We start from the raw sequence: 15529 nt of genomic DNA, 5'->3' as shown, positions 1-15529 counted from the left end.
AGGACTTGATGGAGTTTTGATGATCGAAATAAAAGTGGTTGCTACCCATTTGTTCAAGTGTTCAAAATAAGAAATTTGCAGATACTATAGTAAAATGTGACAGATCAATAAACAGAAGAATATGCACAGAAATGCAGAAGTATTTTTTAGAGGGATGTGACATTTTAATATAGTAAAAACTGCTGTTAATCTTTTTCTGAACTCTGTTCTTACAAGGTTCATCACATTTTTCATTGCTAGTACTGTAAAACTTTTAGTTTTGAGCTCAGTTTTGGCAATAGTGGAAAAAAACGTGTAATAACAAAATTGCACTTAAAACCAAGGGAATTTTCATCTGTACGTAAGTTAATCTGAACACTGCAGCTCTGGTCTGAGGTTATTAGAGGTAGAAAGAAAGTTGGTGCATTTAATTGTAAAATATGCATTAGAATTTTGGCAGTATGGGTTTTTATATATATATATATAAGCAGTTCTTGAACAGGCCAATATACTGAAACTTGTATAGTTAAATTAAATTCTGTATACAGTTAAATTAGTGTCTGTTCTTTTTGGAAGGAAATAAAATCAGTTCAGTTTAGTTCTAACTGACTTTACATTTTTTTTTTCTTAAACAGTATGTATGGTGCTGTTAGGTGTGTGCAGAAGTTCACTTTCCTGTGTTGTAAAGCAGTACCCATTTCGTTGAACTCCAAGGCACAGAGATTCCTTCATGGTGAAACATACATTTGAGACTATTAAACGTCGATTTGAGGATTAGCTGGGAACTGAAACATGTATTGTCCCTCGTCACAGTCCATCTGATTGCAGAGAGATCTGAAAAGCTTCCATAGGCCTCAAATCAGTAGCACTCAATACGCCCCTGGGTCTGAGCAACACTCAGTAGCATGAAAGATCTGCCTTTGTAACTAGTGAATGCCGTATGGGGTGTGAAAGAGACTTGCGTGGAGCAGCTTCTCTAACTTATTTAAGCCTTTAAATTGTTATTGGCACATCTTGTTCTTAAAATGTCACGCTTAGTTGATTCCAGAGTTGTTCTTGCAGATTTTCAGTGAAGAAATTACGGGCTTTGAGATTAGCAACAGAGTTGACTTTGAAACCACCATGGCTAGTGTACTGTCAAGAAGTTCCTGCATTATACCTCCAATTTGTGAGCAAGCTCAGGTAAGGGGAGGAAAACCTGAGGAGCGTGGGAAATGCAGCCAGTGGATTTAAAGCTGCCAAAAGCTTCAAGTGGTTACTCATTGTGCCTGTTCAACTGCTCATTTGATCTTACATTTCACATTACCATATCTGGTTCTGCTGTGGAAATGGAGACAAACTCTGTAACTGTGTATCTTTTGGACTCAGTTCATTTTTTCAGAGGTAGAACTGCTTAGACTTCCCTTGCTGTGTCTGTGGTCTGCCACTAACAGTAGGTCCTGCTTTAAGTACAAGACAAACTGAATTAAATACCTGTTAGTTCTGGAGATTGTTTATCTTGAAAAGGTTTTAGGAGTATTCCAGGTACAGATTTGAAATGCTACATGAATAAATTCATAGTGGAAAGGAATGCCAGGACCTCAGCTGAACTTGCACTTGATTTTAGTTGTTAACTTTCTGAAGCGCTTCCCTGTTGAATCGAGGTGATGCAGTTTGACTTCCCTCACCCCTGCAGAGGCCACAAATTGTCCATCAACAGAGCCAAGTACTGAACATTGTAACAACAGCTTGTCAGCAGTAACGTGGTTTTAAAGGCAGATTGAGATCCTTTCCCTCTGCCAATTCCACGGTAAGTAAAAGCAATAGTAAACAGAAATGGCAGAATTACTAAGGTTTTAAAATGTTTTGAAGAAAGCTAATCCCTTCAAAGTGCTAGGAGAAAAGGAATGGTGGTGGTGATAAGAAGTGTTTCTACTTGGTCATCACTTGCCCTAAGATGCTCACAGGATATTTTACTGGTGCATGCTTTGGAAAAACTGACTGATGAGTCTTTGCTCGGTTAAGGTGAATAAACTTGAGGACAGTCTGTGCTCAATAGCATTCTTCAGACTGGTTCTTTAATGCCTTGAAAAAATGGAGAGAAATCAGTAATATTGTCAGGGCTGCTAGACATATCAGACGAGAAAGCCCCTTCTGTCCAGTGGTAGCTGTTACTGGTGTTGGTTGATCCAGTTATTCTACAGTGATGGCACTTTGGACTAGTGTGTTCTTCATCTCTACAGCAGCTTTCTGAAGTCTGTGTTACAGGGGCTTGAGGAGAGAAGTAAACTGTGTCAGCATTAAGCTTTGACTTCCTAACTACACAAAAGTTCATGTATTGCTTAAAGCGGTGGAGAAATCGAAGGTCCTTCAGAACTTCGGGTGGATTTCAAAACAATATTGGCTGTAAAATTTGCAGGCAGGAATAAAAATGAAAGTTGGACTTGGGTCCAGCATGCTCATTTGTAGCTGTGCAAATGGAATCATGAAAAAGTAGCGCTTCTTGGGAAGAGTGGAAAGTGCTCTTGTGTCAGCCTGATTTGGCAGTCTCAGTGCAAAAGAATGAGAGTCATGTGAGGAAGAGGGTGTGGGCCCCACTGGAACACAGGCATAAACATCTACACAGCGATCCATAAAGGTGGAAACAAATCAGAGGAAGACTATGTGCTTGTATTATCATGAGACTCCCATTTTGATCATGTGAATTGGTCTAGCGTCAAGTTGCAGAAGGCCAATACTGTGAAGATGAAACAGCAGTGTTTGAATGCCATCTAGATGCCTACCAGCTTCATTTTATAAGGTAATTTAATCAGAGGCCCTTTACTGCATTTCGTTCTGTTTGCCTAAAATAAATGAGCTTAGGCAAGTTTATATGTGCTGACAATCATCCTAGATTATTAAGGCAGTTTTGCACAGAATTTTTTTTCATTCCCTTAATCTCTCTGGAAGTAGTCTGGAGAATATTGAATTTCCTTTTGGGGAAAGCACATCAGATGCAGTGTAAGAAGAATTCATATGAATTTCTTAGGTTCCAGCTTCCCCTAAAGTAGCAGAAAAATATGTTTTACTGTGGGCAAATACGATTGCTCATAGCAACTGGGTTTTTTTAGACAACTTTGGTTTCAGGGTTTTCTTAAGTCTTCTGTTATTTTTTTTCTAACAGAGAAGCTTTAAGATTGGGTGCTGGTTGGAGACCATCCCTTCTATTGTGTGTTATGCTGGACACAGTAACCCTCTTGTGAACTGCTGTTCTCACCAGATTCCTGTGTAAACTAAGCTCTTCAGGAGCACACCTGAAGTCCTATAGAAATGTTGGTCACTTTTGTATGGGAGGGTATGTGGAATCCTGGCAGGATTTTTGGATGCTTCTCTTGCCAACACTTTAAGTGTTCTTGTAAATTTAAGTGTGATTTTTCTTTTCGGGTGGGTAGGAGGCAGTGTCTATGTCAGTGCTTTATCTCAGGCTGTACAGATACTCTTGAATAGTAGTTTACCAGGAGGTGGCAGTGAACTACAAGCTTGTACAGCGTGACCAGCAGACCGAATAGCAACGTGTCAGAGTGCCCCTATGAGGTCAAGTGTGTGTAGGGTGTCCTGTGGTGTTCAGTAGACTTTGACAGGCTTGGAACGTGTCAGTGTCAAAGAGTAAGCTTCCCACACAGCAGTGCAGAAGAATAAGTAGTACAACTCTGTGCTGATTTCTGAGAGTCCCCAGTGTGCTTGTGCATTTGTGGGAAGCACCAGGAAGTCAATGAAAATACAGACTGCGAATAAAAACTGTTGAGTGTGACATGGATCTTGTATTTTCAAGGGAATTCATGCATCTAGTATCAAATAACTTTAAAGAGAAATGTGGAAATCTAATGACATGTAGTGGTAATTAATGTGCTTTCAACTGTGTCTATTTTGGTTAGCTGACAGACATGTTAAACACCAACACTTCACTGCAGCAGTGGCTTCCTAAAAAGTCTAAGGTCACCTGAGGCAGTGAGGGCCTCAGGGTTTGACTTTCCCTCAGTGTGTTGCTGCTCATGTTTGCAAGGCCACTGCAGAGACTATAGGACAGATTTTGCATCAGTCCTACACTGCTGATCTTCAGGGAGATGAAGATCTCAAGTAAACTGGTTCTGTCTCTGGAGCAGGCCCACAGTAAAGGTGTACTTCAGAGAAATGTTGTTTGTCAGTAATGGGCGTATACATTTGAGACGAACCATGGAGTACACAAAGACTGAGGCATAAGATGGACTCTGTGTTAAACAGTGGAAGATTCATACACAGAAGAAAAAAGCTCGCTAACTGGACATGTCCTAAAATATTCCAGCTGAAGCTCATTTGAGCAGCTGGTTGGCAGACAAATCTAGAAAGCCCTGTCTTATTATGTAGTATTTTCATTTAATGACTTATGAAGTTGTGTGTCCACAGAGGAAGCACTGATGGAGCTCCTTCATCAGAACCACAAGATGCTTGCCACAGACCTCACTAAAGTTGCCAATTGCCATTTTGGCTTGCAAAGTTTTTGACTGTCTCACACATGGCAAAGCTTATGTTTTGACTTATTTTTCAACACATTTCTTTTTTCTCTGCAAAACAGGTTTGTCCTTTGGATATAAAAAAATTCAGTCTTCAATCTTAACTAGTGCTTTGACTGAACGTTCAAAGAATTTATATAAATTCAATGACTCTCATAGCTTGAGAAAGCATACAGAAGTTTATGGTTTGGAAATCAATTGTAAGGAATAATACTATGGCAGGTCTTCAGATTTTCATTGTTTTTTTTCAAAATTTAATCTCAATTTTTCCAGAGTATGAAATGGAAGTGTAGAGTCTCTCAGTTATTAACTGGCAGGGAAGCTGACCATCAGGTCAAGCTTCATTATGAATTTAGTATTTTATCAATTGACATATGGATATGGTTGAAGTGGTACAACTATTTTACTATTTGTAAAAAAACATGGGGGGTTTCTTTCAGTAAGAAAAAGCAGTTGTAATAAAGTATAACAATGAATGATACCAAGAAGCAATTTATCTGTGTTAGATGTAAAGTTTTATAGACCTGAAGAATGTTCTGTGAACATTGGAACTTACCTTTCTTCTCTGTCAATGTATAGGGTATTGTTTTTCACTGAAGACCTTGCTTTGCTTGCTTTCAATTTATTTATTGATGAAACTGCATAGCTTGAATCACACTCTAGGTCAAATCAGTTAAAACTGATAATAAACTGTAAGTAGACAAGCTTTTACTATGTATCAGATGTATTGTGCATATTGTGTCAGTGATTTTTTTTTTTTATGTTAGTGATAATGATTTTTTAAATTAGTGAGGGCAACACTAGTACAAAAACTGCAAACCAGTTGCACTGGGAGGATGAAAATGGCTTATTTTCCTCAGCTTTCCTTCCCCACTGCTCAGGAACATGATATAAACTCCTGAAGGTTGAAAGGAGCAGTTTACTTGGTTATGATTTCAAAACCTATATCTACTAGGTTTGGCCTAGCAAGTTCTCTGGTTCTCTACTCTTTTACTGTTCCTCCCAGCATAATGCAGCTCCTTAGATCCTTCTGTCTCCAAGGCTGTGCTGTTTAATACGCCATGTCACCTTGGGTAAGCTTCTATTTTCTCTGGCTGAAGAGAGGGTTAATTGCACCTTCTGCTAATCTAATGGTGTTTGGCACACTTCTGGGCTTTAAGTTGTTCTTTAACTATGCACAGATGAAAAGTCTGGCCAACAACAGCTGTTAATACCTGTCTTTGACTGTAACAGTAAGTATATTTAGTTTCAAAGAACAAACATCTCTCTTGTCTACAAGGTCAACTTTTTATACTTGCAAATTAGTAACTTTACCAGTGTGCTACCTGTCCTGCACAGGCAATGTACAGGCATTCACCCCTTGAATGTCTTGCTACTTTTTCATGTGAACTGTAAAAAATCTGTATGCAGAGAAAGGCAAGGAAGAGAGGATGAAAAAAACCAAACACAAGAATGCTGTCATGTTATGGTTGTAGACATGATGAACTGAATTTCACACCAGTGGTTTTACTATATCCTTAAAATTTGGAAAAGTTGTACCTGGGTGCTTGTTTTACTCTTGCCCCAGGCATATTTGTGCTGCCAGTTCTAATAGTGGTATGACCCATTCATTAGCAGGGTGGGTCCTAAGAAAGAGTAGAGCACAGGGACCTGATAGTAGGTGAGTTTTACAGCATCTCCTACCCCGTATCATGATGTTTGATGATGCTTGTGTGAAGGAGGATTTAATAGTTAGGAGTCCCACGTATTTCAAGCAACTGACACCAGAGTAGTTTGAAAGCTGGCCTTTACCCTCCTTTTAGGCTAGTTGAGTAACATCCAGTGTCTGTTACTGATTACTGAAGTTCCAGAGGGATGAATTTCTGGAGAGACTGTTTTAGTAAATACTGCAAATAAAATACTGTGTAGCAGTTTCAATAATGTTACTGTCTTCTAGGGTGACACTGTTTGCTTATTGTATTTGTTTCTGTGCCACAGTTCAATGTTACTTCTGAGAGAACACAAGGTACTTCTTGATGGGAAGTGCCCCTGCTCAGAGTTAGTTGGAGAAGTGGTGGCCTTTCCCTTTTCTGATCTAGCAAACTGAAGCTTGACAAGATTTCTTTCAGTCACATGCATCTAGCTTTAAGAAGAGGAATTAGTGGAGCCAGTACCTGAAGTAACCTCTCGTCAGCAAGTAGAGGTCTTTTTCAAAGGTTGTAATGTGCATCATCCTGTTTTTCCTGGATGGCTTTTTATTTGCAATATTGATACTCTACACTAAAAGCTAGTGTTGTTTTTAGATAACACTAGTTGCGTTGTTTAAAATTAATAAAAAAACCCACCTGCAACCTACAAAGGTTTTTGCTGAACTTGTGCCTCTTAAAGCCAAGCAATCTTCTGATTCAGGTTTGAGCAGTGCTGGCACTTGATTCTGATGTGACCGTGCAGGGACCGTGGACTTGCCTTCCATAGTTGTGCAACCTTGATGCTGATCAGCACTGGTTAAATCAAATAAATGCAGACTATGAAGGGTCCAAGCGTGCTGCCAGCTCTTTGGCTCTGGAAGCAGGATTGTTCTCTTAGTAGTTATAACATCTTCAAGTGAGGTACTTGGTGAAAATATCAGTCTGAAGAAGTGAGCTCAGGCAGCTTCCCTTCTTTGCTCCAATGCACTGATACACTCTAAGCTAGAGCAAGGCACTGCCCTTTGTGGTGGCGCACGGAAGGCAGGTGAGGAACAAGTTTCTTCAGGCAAAGGCGGAAACTCCACCCTTCCTATAACCCTGATTTAATGGAAGGAAGCATCCCAGTTAAACAAAAAAACTTTTAAAGAACCAAAGCCAAAATTTAAAAAAAAATTTATTTCCTCAATTTTATAGACAATAATTAGACTACTCTACAAAGGTGTAAATGATCTTTGCTGTGAATTGTTGTGCATGTGCAGCTTAGTAGACAGATTTCACATTCAATTTGAATCTCAGTGCAAGTAGGCACTAAAACATCCAACATACCTCCAAGGTATAAAAAGACATACCAGTTTTACAGGTTTCTCCAGCATATTTCGTTACAGTGCAAAATGCTATGGAATAAGGTTTCTTTAGAAAATTCATATAAATTAAACACATATTGCACTTATCCCAACCAACAGTGTAACAAGTTTTACTTACTGAACTAGTCTGTTACATTTTAGAACATTTCTCACACACATGTGCTCCTTCCTCCCAGCTATTTGTGCCAAATATGTGTCATTCTTATTCCAAAGCTATAAAAAGTTATTTAAGCTATTTGACTAATGCAATCCCTCTTGAACAGACTGACTGCTAAAGAAAAGTCATAGCAGATTAATGTAACAAGAAAATTCTCCAAAACCCTTTTCAGTCTTCTTTCCAGTAGCACTGTAACTAAACACATAAAAATCATTGTTTAGATTCATAATGCAGGTGTATGGAACACCAACCATTTCAGACACTTACACCCCTACTTTTTGGAAAGGCATGAATCCACCACTTCTAAACATGTATTTCTACTGTATTCCAAGCTGCTAAACTAACATTGCACCCACAAACATTTTGTGCAATACCACAGGTAGGACTTTGACTTCTGTACATCGCTGTCTGCTACGGGGCATGTTGGGAGAAGTAGTGCAAAGCTGCATTAACTTCAGAGAACAAAGTCTACTTGGACTGAAACTAGTCAATACGATCCATGCACCCATCAAATGAGAAATCTAGGTGAAGGCAAGTAACATCAATCTCACTAGACTCGAGTTTCCCTAAATCCTTACAAGCTTTGAAATGTAAAGGAACAAGTGCATATGAGTGCAGATGCTAACTTTGTGCTTAAGATACTTATTCAAAGCTGAAAGGTAAGGGAGTAGCTTAGAAACAAATTTTTTTTTTTTTTTTTTTGCAAACTAGTATGAACAAAGTTGCTACTAAAACCACTGATGTATAAAAGCAGAGGAGAATTAAGACACACGGCTAGTTGAACGCTAGTCCATGTCTTAAAACAGTTTGGGGTTACCTGCAAAATGCCTCCAATGTTTAATTTTTCTCCCCTTACTTCACCTTAGAGGATTTTACTTAATCCTGTTACATACAAAAAGATCATTTATTTTCTAAAAACATTTCTGCATTCGACTCAACTCAGTCATTCAGAACATGAATGGAAGAAAACCTGATTTCTGGTACTAGGACATGCTCCAGATCCTCTTTTGGAGCCACAACAGTAACTGTACGGTACTTTCTAAAGGCAGGTCCCCATCTTACTTGGTACTACTAGATATGAAGTACTTACTAAGGCAAAATGCTGCTTATACAAGTAATGAGATGAAGTCCTAATCGGACACATGTAGGAATTTGTTTATACAGATTGCATACATTTACACCACTTGTGCGGATCGAGTGTTTACATGTCAAAAACCCAAGCAGCCAGGCTTCGGATCGTGAGAACACACAGTTAAGGTTCACAAACTGGAAGGCTGCTGCATCACTGGACCTGGTTCGCATTCACGGAGGTTGTCTTCTGACCTCATATACATTAGGAAGACGGTGACGGTAGCAAAGGTAGCTGCGTTGACAGGAAAAGCACGGAGGAGCGTTGAAGTCAGACCTCTGGTGAACACCCGCCAGCCTTCTTCGTGGTAACTCTTTCTGACGCAGTCTAAAATTCCATTGTATTGTGTAACGCCTCCGACTCCATCGGCCTGAAGCCGGGATTTGATCACATCCACAGGATAGGTTGAGAGCCAGGACACAATTCCTGACATCCCCCCAGAAAACAGCAGTTTGGGAATAACGTAGCTGTCTTCAGCTTCGCAGCCTAAATACCTGGTCATACAGTCATAGGTCAGGAAGTAAAAGCCAAAGCTTGGAGTCTCTCTTATGAATGTGGAGACCATGCCTCTGTTGATACCCCTCAGCCCTTCCTTTCGATAGATTTTGATCAAACAATCCAGAGAATTTTTGTAGTTCTTTGTTTTTAGTTTGTATTCACCTGTTCCTTGAAGCTGCATTCTTGTCTTTGCCAGCTCCATGGGACAGCAAATGATGCACTGGATAGCCCCTGCAGCTGACCCAGCAAGGAACTGGTTTAGAGGAGTGTCTTTTCCCAGAGCACGAAGCGTGTTTCCTTGTACACCAAACACGAGCGCGTTAATGAAGGTAAGTCCCATCATTGGTGACCCAATGCCTTTATAGAGTCCAAAAGCCTAATGGAAGAAGGAAGGAAAAAAAACTTTTTAACAATGGTGTTGATAACCTCCTGAAACTGTGCAAAACGTGGCCTTTCTGGGTCTGCTTTGTGCCCCAACTTTCTAACAGGGGCCAGAAGATCAGTACCATCTTGCTTTGTAATAATAATTTCATTGCTGCCTAGGACATAAGCATCTACACATTTTTAGCAGTATATATAGTTGAACACATCCAGGAAGTGCTCTTAATCCATTTAAAGAAAGGTTTTCTGGTAAATTTTATACTTTATATTTTAAGTAACTAAAAGCCTAAAGCCACCCTTTATGGTCTTAAAGCTTCAGCAGAAAAGCACCCTCAACCGATTCCTACACTCATGGCTCAGATTGCTTGGATTCTCAGAAAATTAGCTGCTCAGAGAACTCGTTGCCTTCTTTTAAAATTTAACATCAAAGTATCAACTTCCAACTTACTGATACTCTTCACAAAATTTCTGGCAAAGTTTTGACTACAGTATCTGCCTTATGGTCAGGTGAGGTTCAGAGTTTGCTTTTCTCTTGATCCTCAATATTTGTAGGGTTTTCTCAACAGCTTTCCCACCCTTCTGATACAAAACATATGAAGATACAAAACATGCAAAGCATTAAATTCTGTACTTACAGATTCTTGCTTTATGATGGACTGAAAGCAATGGAAGGTCCCACGGTAGAGAGGTTTCTCTACATTTTGAACTTGTAGACGAACCTATAAAAAGTTGTATGAGATACTGATTTGTATGTCAAAAGCGGCCTAATTGATAAACTAATGTCTTCTATATATAAATCCATATACTTGCTATAGCAATGTATATGCAAGGGCACAAGCTGGACACTGGAAGGCCATATGTGGCAAAATAATTTAAAAATATTCTGCATGTGTTTTGAATTAAATTGGGGAGTGAAAACATAAGGGGAGGAGGATTATTAGTTTCTTGTGAATATAAAAAAAAAACCAGTATGTGGAAGTACAACAGGGTACAATTACCTAGAATTTCAAATTGAAGTTTTCCAGTACTAGCTACAATAAGTACTTTCTTTAGCTGCCAAGAATACTTCTGTTCACACCAAGCACTGTCTGTACAAACCTGAGAGACTTTTATAAAAAATTATTTACAAGTCAAGCATGGAATAAGGATAACTGTAAAAGGACGGAAACTTTCAACACCACCCCCCAGAGTGTTCTCAGCACGTTTCAAACAAAAGAAAAAAGCCTCAAAGCTACCTCATCCAGGCAAAACTCTACACTGCAATAAACTCAATAAATTGGTTTCACTGGATTGGGGTAGTTAGAAATCTGTCTTTGTTCTCCAGCATGGAGGGCTGCAACCTTCCTCAGAAAAGATGCTTATCAACCATTTAATGCTGCTGCTGCAAATGCAGGGCAAAAAACCTTCAAGACTCTTATTGTGAACAAAACAAGAGATTATCAGGTCTATGTGAGAGATTCCCAACTGTAAAATCTTTTTATCCCTGTTTGCCTAAAGTAATAATAAATACCACAACAATGAAAGACCCATAAGATGATGTAGGTCTAGAAAAGGATTTGGGGACATGGTTCATCAAAATTCTGTATTCAGGTTAGCTTTCCTTAAGGTAAAAAATAAATTATTTAAAGTTTCAGTATTTTTCTTTTTCTACAACATGCCATTTTATGTTTTGTAAATTAGAACTTTAGACTTAGTGTCTTTTTAGTATACACGTCAGTGTATGGTATCCAGACCAGGAGGCAGAGATCACTTCTGCTTTTCCAAGATGGAACAGGGTTTTTAAAACTTCCAGAGTTAAAAGTAGGCTTATAGTAGGATTCAAAGAAAATAAATCCACTCTTACTCAAAGTGGTGTTTCTGAGACAGGAAGGTTGTTGAAACAGCTAAAAAAGCCATAAATCTTAAGAAGCTGTCAGAATTGCACAAAACCAAAGTTTAATTAATTTATAACCTTCTGCTATTGTTTAAATCCCATCTGTGAAGTCAGGGGACTTCCACATATATGGGCTTTGGGAGAATTGCAGCTTAGGAACCTTCTTACTTTTACTTTTCTATATGCTTGTCTTTAGTAGTTTAGAGTTAGTCATATTCTGTATATAGGTTGAATTTCCTAGTGGCATACATCTCCCACTACTTTTGTCTGAAAATTTGTGAAATATTGACCAATTAAGTTTTTTTTTTTTTTTTTTAAAAATAAAATATTTAGAGACTACTGATGCTCCAGGTCTAAGAATGAAAAATAGCTCTTCCCTTTGAGCACAGCTATGACCACTTAGGGATATCCATGTGAGCAAACTGCCAGGTAAGGCAATGAATGCATAGGGAACTTTGATGAGTATTAATATGCCATATTCAACAAGCTGTTTAGTCTGTACAACTACAGAAAGGATGATTCATGTGCAGTTTAACCCTCTGTTCTATTCATTGGCCAATATTCTTGCTTCCTTCTTATCTGAAGTCGTGGTTAGTAAGTTTTTAGAAGCCACTGTTAGTAAGTTTTTAGGTCCAATAGTGACACACTGTCATTTCACATCAATAAAGACTTGGATAAAGGTACTCGAGGCTAGGAAAAAAAAAAAAAACCAAACAAAAACCCCCCACCCCCAAAACAGTCCAAACATCATTTAATGTGTAAAATAAGTGACTTAGAAGTGTTTGAGCAATTGAAAATGTCCCCCAAGGATATCTAGTGGATAAGGCCTCAAAAACAGCGTGCCTGAGATTCAGTTTTACAGGCACTCTTTGTGGAAATGTATATAGCCAGAAATGCATACCAGAAAGAAGGTTCAGAATAAGGCTTTACATAAAAAAAACCCCAAGGGATATCTAAACCCCACTCCCTCCATGCCATAGCTGTAGAAGAGGGACATGTCAGTTTAAAACTAAAAAGGGAAAAAGCTTCATAAGTCTTTTAAATCTTTATTTGAACTAATACATTTGGGAATAAATTAAGACTGAGAGAAACAGAAGTGTTCACCTGGGCTATACTTACTAGGTAACTCTCCCGTGATGAGGCTTATCTGTCATCTACAACAAAGTAACACTTTTGCTGTTAATGAAGACAGCCCCTAGCTCAGAAAGTAAAGGCAGTTAAAAGCAAAAAAGCAATTTTATACATTACATCAACAAACCGGGGATAAGGAGTTTGCCAGTTGTGAGATCAGCTCAGTTGTGAGTTTTGCAGGGTGACTTCAACAGCTTAATCTCTCCCTGTGTGTCCCACCATCCCCCTCCCCTCTTTGTGAAACATGATCACAGGCCAAAAAAAGAGCTTAAAATCCAAGACAGAAGTAACATTCTGGCTTATTCAAGCAGCTTTCCCATTGTTCAGATATATAAAAAACTTACAGTCTAAGATGACTACCAGCTAGCCCTTTAAACGCTGCAGAACTATAAAAAAGGTTAATTCTCGACACACATACATACACAACAGGTTATGCAATGTCTTTTCCTTTTTTGTTGTTCTTAAGACTAGTTATTGTGTCAGTTTTCCCACATTTAGTGGCAGTTATGCCAGCTAGTAATATAGACATTAGTATTTTCTCTAACAAAAAATAAATAAATGGTTATAATACCTTTAATGGGTATGAAAATATAGTATGCCACATAAAATTTTTCATAACACATTTAAAGTAATCTGCAAACAAACTACTTTGCTCTACTGTAAATCAAGACACTTTTCTAAAGCAAAAGTTATTTTGCATTAATACATCTGCTGGAACTAGCATGGGAGCTCCAGTTTTGCAGACACTTAGATGTTAAATTTCATGCACTGGAAGGTGTTCCACTTTAAAAACAAACAAAAAGAAAAAAACCCACACATGCTTAACTTTAGTCTGAGCATAGAATTTTAGCAGTTTTGCTGGTTTTAGTGAAATGACCCATCACCTTAAGTTAAGCATGTAAAACTTGGCAGTATGGGGCTGAGAAACATGAAGACAGCTGGCCCAGTACCACCATAAAAAAAATGTGCAAGTCTTGTTAATATCATTCCTGAAAATACACACCAGAATTCAACCCACTCACTTAGCAGTCAAATTTACCATCCTCTGAGATACTCTCACACATGCAGCTTTTACTATTTGGGCAGCTTGCACTTGACTGGTAAGGGCAAATATCCTCTAGCTAAGAAAATCTGTATTGAATTAACCATGTGTTAGAATACAGTGTTACTGAGGTCATCACCGTATTCTATCAGCCCTTTGCATATCCAAATTCAGCAAGGTAGAAGTATTCCAAATATAGATCTAGCCGTTGGCATGCTGTCTGCTGCAGTCAAGTGATCTGGTGTATTAATTTAGCAGGGAATATATTGGCATCCTTCTTCTATTCTTCTAGTGTGAGACTCTGAATAAGGCTGTCAGAAGTGACTTAAATTGTCATGCCATTCTGAAAAATGGGCTTGGACCCCTGAGAGGCCTGGGTGAAGGGCCCTCCAGGAGATTTCAGATCTTATCTTTGAAGTAGCTATCCTTAGCATGCATAATGCATACAACTAACAGACCATCAGAAAATCAATTTTAACTTGGAAAGCTATAAAAATATATAATAATACTTAAAGGGAGGAAGAGGCCCCCAGATAAGCTTCATGCCATGGATTTTTATCCACTTACACCTTTTGGCTAGTGTAACAAATTAATGCTGGAGAAGTAAGTAGCAGAGCTTGAGAGAAAAACAAAAGAGACATTTTCAACCTAGTAACAAAGCAGGTTTGAGCTGCAAATGCAGGGAGAGGCAGTTTTAGCATTAGTGGTGAACAGCTGCAGAGAAGCAAGCTCTGAAGAAAATTAAGTTAAATATAAACTGTATTTTCAAATACAACACTGTTACTTCACTGATGAACTTATACTTTAGGCCAACATTTGTCATATTCCTAGGTTGAATCATACATACAAAGAGTTTTTTTCACTTCTGAAGAGCTGGAGACTGCAAGCCTATGAAAAGTGGTTGAGGAAGCTTGACCTAAGCTCTCCAGAACAGATTTAGGCTCCTATGGTGTCTGGAGGTTTTTTTTTTTCCTCCCCCACTCCCTGAAAATAGTTAAGTTTTCTATCTAGAGAAAAATGTATTTCAAAATTAACCCACCTTAACAGTGTCAAATGGATGTCCTACCAGCACTCCAGCAGCACCTGAAACAAAACAAATGCCACGGTTATGACTCATAGTTTTCTTCCTGGGTCTGGGGCTACAGCAGCCCAGGCAGTACCAGCAGCCCAAGGTGTAAGTGCATAGCATTATTGATAAGCCAGGTAAAGAGCATCCAGTCAGTTCAGAAGAAAACACAGCTACAGTTCAGTCCTTCAGGCTAGTAGTAGTACTAGGTGCCTTTATGTTCCTGTCAAGCTTCTGAGGGCCAGGCATTGGTTGAAGCGTTGTGACTACAAAGCATGCCACGTCATATGAGATGTGCAGCAGTGCTTCCTGGCCCCAACCTAAGGCAAGTCCAGGGGGTAGAAACTGCAGATTTCCTCCAGAGCACAGTACTTCATGTACACACTACTCTGTGGAAGTATAGAAAACCTGGAAGCCCCTCTAGAGGAAGAAGAAAACCCCCACTATCTGTCCACATCCTTTCCAGATGTGACAGCAGCACCTGCAGAAAGCCCATGTGCTACCAAAAAACTTTGCCTTATTCTAACATCAAAGGCATTTTTTAAAGCTACATGCAGGCTTTTTACACCAAAAAACAAGTACTAGCTGAAGCAACGGATCCAAGTCACAAAAATAGCAACGTGCACCATGTTCAGCACAAGACCAGCAGTGTAACTGATCATGAAGGATCCCTGGCAAGGCGAGGACCACTAGAATGCAGTCAGAAAGAAGCTAACAAATGGGGGGAAAAAAGC

The 15529-nt window shown here is 39.0% G+C and overlaps 1 protein-coding gene across 2 annotated transcripts; it reads right to left on the bottom strand.

Moving 5' to 3' along the window:
- Window positions 1–8934: 8934 nt before the first annotated feature.
- Window positions 8935–14819, bottom strand: SLC25A29 (solute carrier family 25 (mitochondrial carnitine/acylcarnitine carrier), member 29). 2 transcript variants are annotated; one of them, XM_008935568.1, is made up of 4 exons: window positions 14769–14819; window positions 12676–12710; window positions 10319–10402; window positions 8935–9678 (listed from the first exon to the last, which is right to left on the bottom strand). In XM_008935568.1, the coding sequence occupies exon 4, from the start codon at window positions 9643–9645 to the stop codon at window positions 8935–8937; it is 711 nt and encodes a 236-aa protein (XP_008933816.1). In that variant the 5' UTR covers window positions 9646–9678; window positions 10319–10402; window positions 12676–12710; window positions 14769–14819. The 2 variants fall into 2 exon arrangements, with proteins under 2 accessions (XP_008933816.1, XP_008933824.1); XM_008935576.1 differs by lacking the exon at window positions 12676–12710 and having other exon boundaries at window positions 14769–14813.
- Between the last annotated feature and the right edge of the window lie 710 nt (window positions 14820–15529).

Source organism: Merops nubicus, unplaced genomic scaffold (genome assembly GCF_000691845.1).
Source record: "Merops nubicus isolate BGI_N331 unplaced genomic scaffold, ASM69184v1 scaffold49180, whole genome shotgun sequence".
NCBI lineage: Eukaryota > Metazoa > Chordata > Aves > Coraciiformes > Meropidae > Merops > Merops nubicus.
The sequence above is the reverse complement of the archived record's forward strand: the minus strand, read 5'-3'. Positions and strand labels throughout refer to the sequence as shown.